Below are 14,113 nucleotides of genomic sequence, written 5' to 3' on the forward strand. Positions count from 1 at the left end.
TTTTGGACTCAGAGAAAATGAGCTCCTTGCAAGCAAGCCAGCACCTCGCAGTGCATGCGCCCAGCAGTGGCTTGCTCGTGAGGAGGTCGTTTTGGACTCACTCTGAACGATATCCTCGTGAGCAAGCCTGCACCTTGCCCTGCGTGCCCCCCCCCACTTTGCCTTGCGTGTGTGCACCCTAACCCCCCCCCCCCCCGCCAGCACTGCCTTGGCGGCCCACAGCCACCACTGACACTTGTCAACTGGCCCCCTGTTCAAAAAGTTAGAGGACCCCTGGTTTAGACGTTAGTTCCCAGCTATCCCTGGCAGTGTGGCCAACAGTTAGGAATACTAAGAGTTGTAGATCAAAACATCTGGAGGTTTGCTGTCTGCCCATCCCGCATGGAAAGTGGCCATTTTGCTACTTTGTCTTCCATGTAACTCTGAAGGGGGTCTGAAGATAGGAACTCAAGGGTACACTCAGCTGGCCGACTTGCCTTTTCTTTTTCTCTTGATTAGGGCATGGTGGGGAAAGAGTTGTGAAGGTTGGTTCAGAGAGGGGGGTTAACTTTGTTCCAAGGGGGTTAGTTTTCTTATTGAACAAACTAATCTTACAAAATATTTCTTTTTAAAAAATAAATATTACTTATGATTTTTTCAGTAACTATAATATGTATAGTAATTCATGTTAGTATACTTTTATTGCATTCTGTAGAACTCAGAATGCCAGTTGAATGAAGAGCTAATAGCACAAGCAAGAAAAATCTTCCCTTCAGTGATAAAATATATTGTAGATATGACTGTTTGGGAGGAAGAGAAGGAGCTGCCTCCAGAGCTTATGACTAGGTAAGTAATATAAGTTAATGGTAAAAACTTAGGAATGAAAACTTTGCAGGATTTCATCAGGGTTAAGCAATTATATTACTTATCAGCCAGAGCAAGTGCACAAGTAGAAGATGAGAATTCTACAACATTACTGATGGTGCTGATAATCCTTATTTGGTTTATATATCACCTCATACTGGTATGGACACCAGTAAAATAGTGTAGTTTTGAAAGATGGAACCAAGTACAAGGGAAATCTGGGATTTTCTACTTTTATTACCCTGGTAATGCTAATACAGGGCTGGGAAAGAGGCTGCATTATGGGGTCAGAAAAGGAAAACTCTTAACCCTCCAATCTGTTGAATACATTCAGGAGATGCCTGTACTTTCCAGTCTTTGACTCTTGCCCCCTTTCTTAGCTGTGCTTCCAAACAGGGAATAAACCCAGTCAGGGGAAAAATGACCTCAAGTAAGCATTTGTGGAAGAGAATTCAAAAGACATGCTGTGCCCAGGCATATATGTTCCTGATGCCTGTCAGGAGGTGGGACCATACAATTGGTGATATATTATCCAGTTCTGCACTGTTTAAAAATGTGCAAAACAATTATTGGAAAAAAGTTTATTCGTATTTAAAAGAAGAAAGTGGAGAATTCAGGATGAACTTCCAATTTAAGTAAAGAGAGATGCATTTGTAACTGTACTGTAAATTATTGTGTAGTCAGTTTGTTCATGGGACAAATAGAATAATTGCTCCAAACACCAACTGTTGCAACCAACAGTGCATTGCAGAACATCCTAGAGCTGCAGTTACCAAACATTTGCTACACAAAGCATAGGGAATAGTGTATAAATATTTCATCTTCCAAAATAGAGGAAAAGGGACAGACTGTCTGAGAACAGCAATGACAAGGAACAGGTGAGGTAAAAAAGGGGAAGGATTGCTAAACTGAGATGAAAAACATTTGTGGCACAGATCCATGGTCTAATAATTGGGTTTTCCCAGGTCTGGTCATGGGTCCTTGGGTCATTGATAAAACTTCAGATGCAGCTTTATAGCTGAAATGCTAATATTTCTGAATTTAACCAATATTTGATGCTAATAAAAACAGCAAGACTGTGTTAATACCATGTTCATGTTTGACCAGTGAGAGTTATATCTATTGCTACTGCTTGGAAAGCAGAAATTATGTGAGCTAAGTCTTAGCTTCTTGTCCCCATGTTTGCCTTTCCTTAGACTGTCCCTTTGCTTAAAGGAGTTGCTAAATATTAAAAGGGCTTTTAAGATATACATGGAATGAACAGGAACAGACAATCTATTCATATCTTTTAACTTCATCTCCGCAGGGAAGCGAGTGTCTAAATTCATGCTAGTACAAGGAATAAAAGCCTGTGTTTCCCTGGTTCATTCTTCTCAGAACCTACTCACACCTACCTAGCTCATTCCACCATAGCTCATTACACCACAGAAGGCAGTCCTTCAGCAGCACTATACACTAACGTATCCATTGCAGAAATATGCTGAGTGGTCTTTCAGTTGTTGACAAGCATTTCCATAAAGCATTATAGCATTAATACCTACATACCTGCTAAGTTTACCTTCAGGAGGATGGAGCTGCAACATATTCTTCCTAGGTCGGTCACCTGTCCCAGAATTAACTATTGTGCCTAATTGTCTCTGGCTGCCTCCCATGTGAAACAAGAGGATCGAACCGTAAAACACTATGAAGAGTCCTTCTTGTTTGACATGCAGAAGCATTGAATATTGTGTGCTTCAGGAACAGGTGACTACCTACAGTTACATATCCACTAAGTTAAGGGGCAGCATCCTACACCTAGCTCGCAACTCTCTGATTCTTCCCAGTAACCATAGCAGACTCTTTCTGCTAGCTGGAAAGCTAAGGAGTGGACAGGGGGGTGGGGGAAGTATTAGTAGAAGGAGGTGATTTGATTCCTGCATTTTGAGCCGCAGGTGAATACCTAGCCTGCTTTGGATAGCTTCAAATATCAAATAATAATAAATCATTATAGTGAGTACCAGTGTTTGGGTATTTGACTTTCCCTCCTCCTTCTCATTATCTATCTATCTATCTATCTATCTATCTATCTATCTATCTATCTATCAAAAATGGCACTAAATGTTCCATTTAAATGATAAAGTGTTTTGCTCAAGGGCTAGTCTATTTTAAATGAAAACATTTATATCTTGTGAAGACTATTTTAAGATGAATTGCCCAAATTTGGTTGTCCTTCCTTCCTTTTATGTTTTTTAGCTTGTACCATTCTACTGCCAACACTTAAGTTAGAATTTCTTTTAGTTTTCTGTATGGTCACTAGTGACATTTTGGTTTCTGCCTAGTAGAGGGAAAAGAGAGAAATACTACTGTGTCCTTTTCAACGATGAGCATCATTCCTATGATCATGTTATCTACAGTCTGCAAAGAACTCTAGGCTGTGAGCTTGCAGAGGCCCAGTTTTATACAGCTGCTATAGATAAAGAGGTTAGTAACTAGTATCATGTCTGCTATAAGTGTGTTAAATTCCAGTGGATATAGAATAATTTGTATTGTTGGTGTATATAGCCAGACCTTCATGAAAAGAGAGAATCAGACAGGACATCACCACTTTTTACAAGTCTCTTGATAGATCATTGTTGCACTGTCCTTGAAATATATTTATATACCTTCAGATATGCAGAAAATACAGTCTGAAAGCATAACTCAGTTAAATGCCTTTCTTGGCTCCAGAGGAGTAAGGAAATTTAAATTGAGAAAGATTTGATCATCTTTGCAAAGATTGTCCCACCTGCTAAACCCTGTTTAGGTGGGTTTTGGTGGCATCCTGAAGCATTACCTATTTCTAATCTTAACCTTAAACTCACTAGTGCTGTGATGTTTGTTTGTTTTACAAAAGGCTAATTGAAATTGTATCTGTGTATTTCTTTATTTATACTTCATTTATATGCCACCTACTACTGAAGTCTCAAGCTGGCTTGAAAGCCAGTCTGGTGTAGAGGTTAAGAGCATGGGCCTGGGAATCAGGAGATCTGGATTCTAGTTCCCACTCAGCCATACAGCTAACTGTGGGTGACTTTGGACCAGTCACAGACTCTCAGCTCAACCTACTTCACAGGGCTGTTGTTGTGAGGATAAGATTGAGAGGAGGAGGAAAATTAGGTAAGCTGCCTTAAGTTCCTTGAAAGGAAAAAAGGTGGGATATAAATATAATAAACAAACAAACCCAAATGAGTCATTTGTCTCACTACCTTACCAGTTTTCTAATTGTGCTATTGTTTCTCTGCCATCAACTAGCAGTTGTTCAATTATTTTTCCCTCTGTTTAGTGGGTTTCGACTAATGCCTGGTGCTTATTCCAACACACTTGTCCTAAGTATAAATAAAATTGAAAAGTATGTCATCTCTCCCTCTTTTGAATTATATAGGGGCGGAAAGCTGTTAAGACAGGGTCATATGCTGTTTGTCAGGAAGCAAAAGAAGAAATTAAGGTAACTGCCTGAAATGTTTAAAATACACGAATGCTGAATAACTGTTTTATTACTTTATAAAGATGCTTATATTTGAAAACTTTCTTGATCCTTTCGATTTTTAAAAAATCCCACTGCTTTTGTCACATTTGACCAGCATTATGTAAGATCTAGGTGTTTCAAGTTTTCTTGGATTTTTACTGTTTTGAAGCAAAACCTTTATACTAGGGAATACAATAAGAGATGCATTGCAAAGATCAAATAACTTGTTTGATCTCATCCAGATGTTGACATTTTATCTTCCAGAAACATTCAAGCAATGTTTCCCAAGGTCCTCTTAATGTGAAGGTACTTCACGCTGATATTATGGCTCATCAGAAATTTGCTTTGCGTCTTGGTTCCTGGTTAAACAAACTTATGAGCTATTCAAGTAAGTCTCTTAAATTATGCTGTACCATGTACTAATGCCAAAATTTAAGAAAGGACTCTGAATCTTTTCTTAGTAATACATATTATTTCTGGTCAAGTATTATATTTTTTCATCTCTGGGGTGAAAGTCAGGATTAAAAAAAATTGTAATTAAATAAAGGCAGAGGGAATTTCTTTAGTATCAGTGTTTTCTAAACCAACCAAGGGAGAAGATGGGTGAGAGTTTTATACAGTGCGAAAGGGCTCATGGCTGTGGTGGGGTAGGAGAAGAAACAAGTTAGTCATGTCACAGAGTCCCCTGAAATACCCCCATAAAGAATGGGTGGGGGGGAAGGAGTGGGAGACATGTATCAAGTGCACCGTGGGTTACTTTACAAATATCCCACCCTAAGTAGCTTATTCACAGTGGGTTAGGTACCATAAAAATATGATTCCTACCCAGAAGGCTTAAACATTAGTTGACAAAGTTGTATGGAAACAACTGCTGAAGTGGGAGCTGTTGTCATTATTTGACTTAATGTGATGGTGCAGGGGAAGTATTGATACGGAAACTACCAAAATAATAATAATTGCCAGGGAGGGGGAATATATTATGCATAGGGAAGCATAGGACATCAAGAGGTATAGCAATGCCACATCCTCTCCAGTAGGGAAAGGTGCAGTGCAGGCAAGCCCACTTTGAGCAAGTTGCTGGAAAGCTCCAGTCACTTCCTGGGCTGAGGACATTTTCCCCACACCACTTCTTCCCAGATAATCAGTCTCATCAAAGACTGCCTGGAGTTGCTTGGCAACCACTCCTAAGAACCTTTCCTAGGAAAGAAATATTTACTATTGGCCTGAAGTTATTAGGGTCTTTTGGGTCAAAGAATTTTCTCAGAAGTGGTCTCACCACTGCCTCTTCCAGGCAGCGTGGGACCACTCCTTGCAAGGGGACATCAGTCACTTCCCTGGCCCAGCAAGTTGTTCTTTCCTTGTGGACTTTTATAAGGCAGGAGGAGTAAGGATCTTGTACAGAGTTGGTTGCACTAACCTGTCCAAGTACCTTGTCAACATCTTTGAGCTGTACCAACTGAAACTCATCTAGTAAAACTGGACCAGGATATCTCTGAGTGTCTCATTTGATTTAAGTGCTTTAATTCCAGAGTCTTATCTCCTGGTGGATGCAAGAGGGATTTTTTATTGTTGGTTTTGCTGGAAGTGCTGGCAAATATATTATAGCAGGCCTCAGATGGGTCTAAGATGCTGTTGGGGCCAGCATGCAGTAGGCCCCAGATGAACATAAAAAGCTCCACTGGGCAACAAATAGATGATTGAATAGAATGTTGTTTCTTTGCTCCCTTTACTACCTCTATATGTAGTGTATTGTAGGCACACTTGTACCAGGGTTCAGTTGCACCCTCTAGGAGTTTTCCTCCAGTCAAGTTGTTTCATATGTTATTTCATTGCTCTTGGCTATGCAATATATCATGAAGCCATATATGTTTTACAACAGGGAGGTTACTTAGAAGAGATAATGTCAAGTGTCCAGGTGTTCCTCAGCAAAGCCAGGACTTCAACAGGAGTGCCAGCTGTATCAGCCAAAAAAATTGATTGTGTGAATAATGTAACATAGTTTTTCCCCTGACCTTGAAATATATTAACCTTGGTATTGTTTGTTCAGAATATTTCCAAATATAGTTGCCAAATATAGTTGCCAAATATAGAAGGCAAATTTTGCATCTTTAAAAATCTGTTCTTTACCGATGATGATGATGATGTCGATGATGATGATTTATATTTTTAGGCCACCAAAGCTGTCTTGATTCGCAACAGCAGATAAAATACAATAAAATACTATTCAAAATACAAAACGCAAATTAAAACTTTATAGAAAATACAATAGTGAATTTAAGAACTACATTTGAAAACAGATTTTAAAAGTAACTTGCACACATTTAGCACAAGACCTATTAAGCAGCTGACACAATGCCCCAATATAATATTGTCACTGCAAAGGTAAATATAAATACAAGGAAGTGGTGAGGTCAGACCACCTAGTGAAGATGTAAGGAAATTCTTTCCACAGATAATACAAAAATGCACCATTTTAACTGGCCTACTCAGTAAGTCAGTTCAGTCAAATTGTGGATTTTTGCTTTAGGTGACTTTCGTCAGATCTTCTGCCAAATATGTCTAAACGAAGAAACTGATCCAGACAAATCTTGTCTTATAAGCACATTGTTGCTTTGGGATGCAAAACTTCATAAAGGTAAAATCAATCAATGGTAGTTACCCTTTTTATTCTAAAGCAAGAGTGCACGAATTGTTTCAGAACCACTCCCAGTATAGCACCAAAGCTGGCAAAACCCTATCCCACGGTGGACTAAAGGGAAAAACACTTGCTTCCTGACTTCTGAGGTCACTGTTCATCTGCTGCTAGTTGCAGTCAAGAAACAACCATCTTGATGGTGATCACTGGGGAATGAGGGAAGCTATGATCCCCGACTACATACCCAATGATCCATAGCTCTCAGCAGGCAGGAAGAGGTGGTTTAAACCTTCCTGTCCTTGTGTACTGAGACATAAGTTCATGGGGGAGAGGGTAGGAAGAGTATTTGTGTACAAGTACGGTGCCCAACCTCCCAGCTGATACCCTAGGTGCTAAAATGTTTATGTGCCCATGGCCTAGGGTGAAAATGCCTGGTTTTGAGTCTGCTGATTGCTGCAGCATTTAACTTAAGAGGGATTCGTATGTTAGTATCATTGCAAATTTGTTGAATGGCATATTACCACTCTAGCTTGCAAAAATCTTCACAAAATCTTTGTGGTAACTTTATGGTTTTGAGTAGTTAAATATTTATTTATTTATCGAACTCCCAACAGTTCAATTTGTTGAACTGTACCTCCCAACAGCTGAAGTTCTCTTGCTGTGCTCTTGCCACACCACCTCTAATTCTACTTCTGACCCATAGAATGACTGCACAATCGCGGTACTTGTTCTAGCTGAAGAAGGAGCATCAGTCTATCCCTCCTTAATGCCAGAAATGTATTAAGTGGTCTTAATGCCATAGCTGCAATATTGCACATTATATAAATATTTCCTGATACATTTAAAAAGGTATATTTGCCAGGATGATGCTGTGAACTCTCTAGATTCAGAGCCAGAATGTTACTGAATACCAGTTGCTGGAGAGTGACATTGGAACAGGGCTGTTGCCTTCAAGACTTACTTCTCAGGGGAATCTGGTTGGCTGTTGTGAGAAGCAGAACACTGACTAGACATTTGTGATTCAACAGGTCTCTTGTTAAGTTCTTCTAAACGGGAAAGAGTGATAGAGAGGGAAAGTGGGCAGGGATAGATAGGTATATGAAACAAATATAAGACCCTGGCTTGCTGCTTCTACTCATTGTGGCAAATGAGTCCTGTATTACTTAAATTAATGAAAGCCTCTTTATGCATTCCCATTTTATGTCTCTCTCCTTAACCACCCCAATAATTTGTTCAACAAATCTATACTTTGAGCCATGGTGCATTAAGCCTATCCTGGATGTCACTCACATTCTGATGGATGGCTGTGCATCAAATTGATGGTGTAGCAGTGAAATAAATAATAAATGAAGGTTTGCTTTAAAAAGTGTTAAATCATGCTGTATTTTATTTTATTTTATTCTTTTAACCGTGACTATTCCCTTTTATTACTGTAACTGTAATTCATCCAGATAACATTTGTTGTTGGGTAGATTAAAAATACAATACATAAAAGATTAATATCTTGTCTTTCAATGAAAGATTACTCACCAATGTGGACCATACTTTTATATCTGGAACAGTTTTGGTGCTTCCTCTTTTTTTTCTTCATTTTAATGTAAACATTACATTCTGTAAAATGCCCTTTGTTTACTGAAAATAAAGTTATAATTTGATATTCATTTGCTTTTTCCTTTTGATTTGCCCTTGTAAAACAAAGGAGTGGATTTTATGGAAGAAAAACTTTAATTGTTAAATTTTTCCAGGAGCAAGGAAGATCTTACATGAATTAATTGTCAGTAGTTTCTTCATGGAAATGGAATACAAAAAACTTTTTGCCATGGAATTTGTTAAGGTAATTTACATTTTCTTTCATTTTAACAAGAACCTTTTTCATTTTTTTCAAAACATGTCAGAGAAATGCATCCTCACCCGTTTATCTTCACTTATTATCAAATGCAGAGGCAATGTAAAAGGACAGGGTGATCCAGCAAAGTCCTGTGAGCTCTCTTGGGACCTCCACCAAACCAAATTAGGCGCATAAGCCAGAGGTTGCTCTTTCGTATCCTACTGGGTCCATTTTCTTCAGTTATTTAATTCCTATCTCTTGGCTCAAGTTAATCTTCAAACTTCCCTTTCATCTTTGACCTTTTAATTTTGCCCTTAATGTTCTTATGATCCTTATTTAAGGGACTCTAGTAGTATAGCTCAGGGGAGACCAAACCTAGGCTCATGAACTGCATGCAGCTCTTTATTTTGCAACTTGCAGAGGGGCTGAAAAAGCCTATAGGATAGTATGTCCTTATTTGCCTCTGGTGTAGAGCAGGGATGGGACATGCCTGATCAGATCAGGCAAGGCCAATGTGAGGCCGAAGCCAGTGTTTGAAATCCGGCTCCTTTTTCAGTGGGCTCTGCTGGAGCTGAGGAGACTGCCCTGCAACTGCAGGATTGGGGTACACACTGAAGCTTTCAGCTCAGCAGCTAGTGATGAGATTTCTAGCTGCTTCTGCTGCCAGGCAATAACTTGCACCCAAGTTCCTAGGGTGACAGTGCAGTTTCCTTCCATATTCAGAGTTGAAAATAAAATTAAAAGGCCCCACTCCAAAAGGTTTCTAGTCATTTTGGCTTGAAAGCATAATGGTGCCCTAACAGAGCTTACTCCTAGGTAAGTGTGTGTAGGGTTGCATTATTTATATATATATTTATTTATTGCGTTTGTATGCTGTCCCATAGCTGGAGGCACTCTGGGCAGCTCACAGTGCAATATGTATATAAAATAGAAATAAAAATGAATGATAATAAAGCATAAAGCATAGAATTAAAATACAATGTAAATGCAACCATATAAATAGGAAACAGGACGAAAATAAACACAATATAACCAATAACAACAGCCAATAAAACAAAAAACTAACAGCAAACCAGTAATCCAATCTAAAAACAGATACTAAATTTAAAAAGTCTTAACTTGGTGCTGAAAGCAAGATAAAGTGGGTTCCAATTGCATCTCTCTTGGAAGATAATTCCATTAGCTGGAATGGAGACTCACAAGACCTCTACTAGTAGTAAGTAGCCTGATCATTGTAGCAATGTCTGTTTGGTCATAATAAATATTTGTTCATCTCTTGCAACTCACAAACATCTGACATTTACTGTATGTGACTTTCCCACTGAGCAAGTCATACCCCTGATACAGCTGCTGGAGTTGATTCTTCCGTATGTTAAGTTTTGAAGCCATATTTCCAAAATAACTCTATTGTTTATCTTGCCATTCCTGCCAGTGGTCCCATAGGAAATTTGGTTGTTCTTTGGGCTTCTCAGCACAAGGCATTTATTGTGTGCTTCTGATTCCTCACCCATGGTTGTATGTGGGTACAGTATACAACACTGTCATCCTTCAGAGCCTCTTTTGTATTTTGAAAGAATTCCTTTGACTTTTCTTTAGAGCAAAGAACATGTAGCATTATCTGAAAATGACAGAATGAACCTCCATGAGAAGTTGCTGTATTTTCATAATTCCTCTCTACTACAGCACTATCTTGAGGTTGTGCAATGGAGCATATGGAAAGGCAGAGAAAGAAAAAGCCCCAGAAGAATCACATGCAAAGAAAATGACCATAATTCAGCAAACAATCCTTAAGTAGAAGCATCAATAAAGTGACAGGTTAAAAGCCTCATGGAAAGAAGCTCTTTGTCCAAAACTGAGAAAGCACTGGCTGTCCGCCATCATGGGGTAACCTGAAGAAGCAGGATGTGTTCTCAGGAAAAGGTGGCAATTGTGTTTGTCAAATATTCCCACTTCATGATGCTTCTGGTCTGTTATACCAGTTGACCACCTTTTCTTTGTATTTTCTCATAGCATTACAAAGCATTACAGAAAGATTATATCAGTGATGACCATGAAAAACAAATTTCTGTGATAGCACTTTCAGTTCAGATGTTCACTGTCCCTACATTGGTAAGTATAGCCAATCATCCAAGCATATGAACTGGTTTTTTGCTGCTTCAGTTGCAATATCTGCAAGTTACTTGAATACTGTAAGAAATAGCCTGAAGACAGAGTTCTGTTCTGTTCAGGTAGTGTGGGCATTCACTTTGTGAAGTTCTGCTTAGAACATTCTGACCAGTGAAAAGCAGGGGAATGTGATCTTTGCCAACTCCTAACTCCTGGTTGCACCCACAAGTAGCCATCTCTCTCACTGGTCTGGAGGATCTACCTACATTGCCTCCTGCACAGATTCTAGTGGCAGGGTGCATAGAGCCAGCAGAAGGAGGTAGAAAACAGTAATGACTGCCCCTCCCACCTTCCTTTTCCTTCACTAATGAATCAGAATTCTCTCATGAATGAATGTAGCCCTTCTAGGCAGATTCTAGATCCAGATTCTAGATCCATACGTTTGTACTCGTATCTGATTTGGTTTGATAGCATAAGCTGAAAATAAGAAATATGAGTAGTCTTGAAATGTTGACAAAAGCTGTGCATTTGCCTGCCCTGTATTAAATAAAGGTATCATAATTTTAAAAACCTTGGGAGTAAGATAGGCAAGATAAAGCAGGCATTATGATTATTACTATTTAAATTTATTTTTCTTCTCAGGCCCGGCATCTCATTGAAGAGCAAAATGTAATCACTGTCATAACAGAGACACTACTTGAAGAGCTGCCAAAATATTTGGATAAAAATGGCAAGTTCAATTTCCAGGGTTATAGCCAAGAGAAACTCAGCAGAGTGTATGCAGTTATATATGATCTCAAGTAAGTGTTCCCATTTATAGAGATGGTTACATGATTCTTTTCTATCTTGACCTTTAATCCCATGAGATTTCAAGGAAGTATACAATATAAATGCTAGCTCATTTAATAAATCTTTTTACATATTACAGGTTAAGTGTATGACTGGGATACACTTTTTGAAATACATTGCATTTGAATCATATGGATGTATGACTGCAAGATTAGGGAAATTAATTTAAACAAAGCATGCCCTGGTTAGCCTGTTAAACTAACCCTCTAATCTGTCTCTGAATAAAGGAAGCATAATTTATGTCATAGTCACTGCCACTGTCAGAGCATGGACCAGTCTGATATGTTACAATTAATAAATGCCTATGAAGAAAATCATCAACATCTTGCATCATATTTCAGTTCTCCCTATACCTCATACAGACAAGCTGGTGTAAGTGGTTACCAGTTGTCAAAATCAATTAATTTTTGTACAGTTCAGCCAAGCTGAATAAACAGCTTGGCTGAACTGTATTATTATCAGTAGAATAAACATCAAGATTTGGTTTTTCAAAAGGAAATACTTTTGAAATCATAAAAACCCTTCTTTGTGTTATGACAGATATATCTTAATCAGTAAGCCTACTGTGTGGACAGACAAACTGCGAGAACAGTTTTTGGAAGGGTTTCGTTCGTTCTTGAAGATCCTGTCTTGCATGCAGGTAGAGTACACAAACTTTGATGTAGAGTACATAAACTTTTACCCCCTGTAAAAAGCTTACATTGTAGTTAATTCATGTTAAATGGAAGAATGAGTACTTATGGTAAGAATGGGAAACATCTGATCTGTGGCCCACTAGCTTCTTTCTTACTCATTCTCCCTATAGGGTAAAGTTCTTATCTCCATTTAGTAGTTGATTGAAGATAAGAGCTTGCCCTGCAGGGGAAAGGGGCTGAGTCTAGGAAGGAAGCTGCTGAGTGGTTCTGTTAGTGATTCTGAGGCTAGTCCTATTTATTTCTAAATAAAAGGTGATCATGCTTATTTTTGAACAGATAAGCAGAGCCTTGGTACTTGGGATCTATTTGAAAATGCTGAGCTATTCAGCTCTGCTTGCTTTTGAGTAAAGAGCCGTACAGAACCCTTGTCTTATTTGTTTATTAGATTTTTATGCTGCCCAACTGGCAAGTGCTCTTGGGGCAGTTTACAATCATAAAATCAAAAAATAACAAAATAACCAAGAATAAATCTATAATCAAAACATTGAGGCACCAGCATTAAAATTAGAACTAAGTAGGCTTTAAATTAGCCCACCCACTCCACCTTTGGCCATGCCTATTTTGTCTTGGGCTTACCCACAACTGCAATGCAGCCCCCAATATCTTACTTAGATTATCAGTCAGGCCTTGGGCTGAAAAAAATTCCCTACCCTTCAATTACTGTGTACTCGTTTTATGCCCATAGTGTGGTACAAAAGTTATTCATAAATTTGCTATTAAAAGATTTTCAAGAAAATGGTTTCTTTGAGGAAGTCAATTTTATTCAGCACAGTTCTGGATTTTGCAAAAACCCAATTTCATAACAGTAACTTGGGATAAATGGAAAACTTACCCCAACCCATAACCACATTTACTTTGAAATATAGTTTTGATGCAGTTGGAGCTTGCCACCATGTACATTTGCTTAGGAGCATTTATTTGTTCTTAAGTTCCCTTTCTTCAATTACATCAATTTTGCATTGTTAAAATATTTGAATACTGTCCTTCGGGGCACTGTCATTACAGGGAATGGAGGAAATAAAGAGGCAAATTGGCCAGCATATTGAAGTGGATCCTGATTGGGAAGCAGCCATTGCTATCCAGATGCAATTGAAGAATATTCTTTCGATGTTTCAGGAGTGGTGTGCCTCTGATGTAAGCTTTTTCTGTAAAATTGCATTGTTGTATAGTAGAAAAAACTTGTTCATGGAATAGTGAACCATTTGGCAATTTCTGTTGACTAAGGCTTCCTGAGATGACAAGCCTGACTAGTCAACTTTGACCCATCATTTCCCTCTACCCTTAAATTCTTGAGTTCACAAAATATTGTTATGATTAATATACTTGGGTACTGTAGGGATGAATAAATAATACTGATTTACTTTTGAAAGTTATAGATTCTGGATTTAGCAAGTGATCTGAATCACTGTCTTAAAAATTCATCAGTTATTTACAAATCCGTTGTAAGAGTCTGCTGCCTATTATTAGAATCTTATATCTTCCCTGCAAGCCACTGTAGATGACAAAAATGGCTTTGTGACAAATTTTGCAACCGTAGACAATAAAGCTTTAGAATTGAAAGAATGTGCTCAAAAAATAAAGTTCATTTCTGAAGAAAGTGTTGGAAGAAAATAAATCAATAGAAAGTTGTTTACATGTGATGAACATACTTTTAAGCAATATTCATGGAGAAG

General features: G+C 38.4%; 1 protein-coding gene across 4 annotated transcripts in view; it reads left to right on the plus strand.

Moving 5' to 3' along the window:
- Positions 1 to 14,113, plus strand: part of UBR1 (ubiquitin protein ligase E3 component n-recognin 1) — an 86,610-nt gene that overhangs the window by 20,287 nt on the left and 52,210 nt on the right. For 3 of the 4 annotated variants that reach the window (XM_044437276.1, XM_044437272.1, XM_044437274.1), the window contains exons 5-14: positions 695 to 825; positions 3,162 to 3,303; positions 4,244 to 4,306; positions 4,592 to 4,715; positions 6,855 to 6,962; positions 8,708 to 8,796; positions 10,801 to 10,899; positions 11,539 to 11,696; positions 12,286 to 12,385; positions 13,446 to 13,574. In XM_044437276.1, the coding sequence (XP_044293211.1) occupies positions 695 to 825; positions 3,162 to 3,303; positions 4,244 to 4,306; positions 4,592 to 4,715; positions 6,855 to 6,962; positions 8,708 to 8,796; positions 10,801 to 10,899; positions 11,539 to 11,696; positions 12,286 to 12,385; positions 13,446 to 13,574 (1,143 nt within the window). The remainder of the gene's footprint in view (positions 1 to 694; positions 826 to 3,161; positions 3,304 to 4,243; positions 4,307 to 4,591; positions 4,716 to 6,854; positions 6,963 to 8,707; positions 8,797 to 10,800; positions 10,900 to 11,538; positions 11,697 to 12,285; positions 12,386 to 13,445; positions 13,575 to 14,113) is intronic. The other variant, XM_044437273.1, reaches the window with a different exon arrangement.

Source organism: Varanus komodoensis, unplaced genomic scaffold (assembly GCF_004798865.1).
Source record: "Varanus komodoensis strain SLA01 unplaced genomic scaffold, ASM479886v1 scaffold3, whole genome shotgun sequence".
In the NCBI taxonomy this organism is placed as follows: domain Eukaryota; kingdom Metazoa; phylum Chordata; class Lepidosauria; order Squamata; family Varanidae; genus Varanus; species Varanus komodoensis.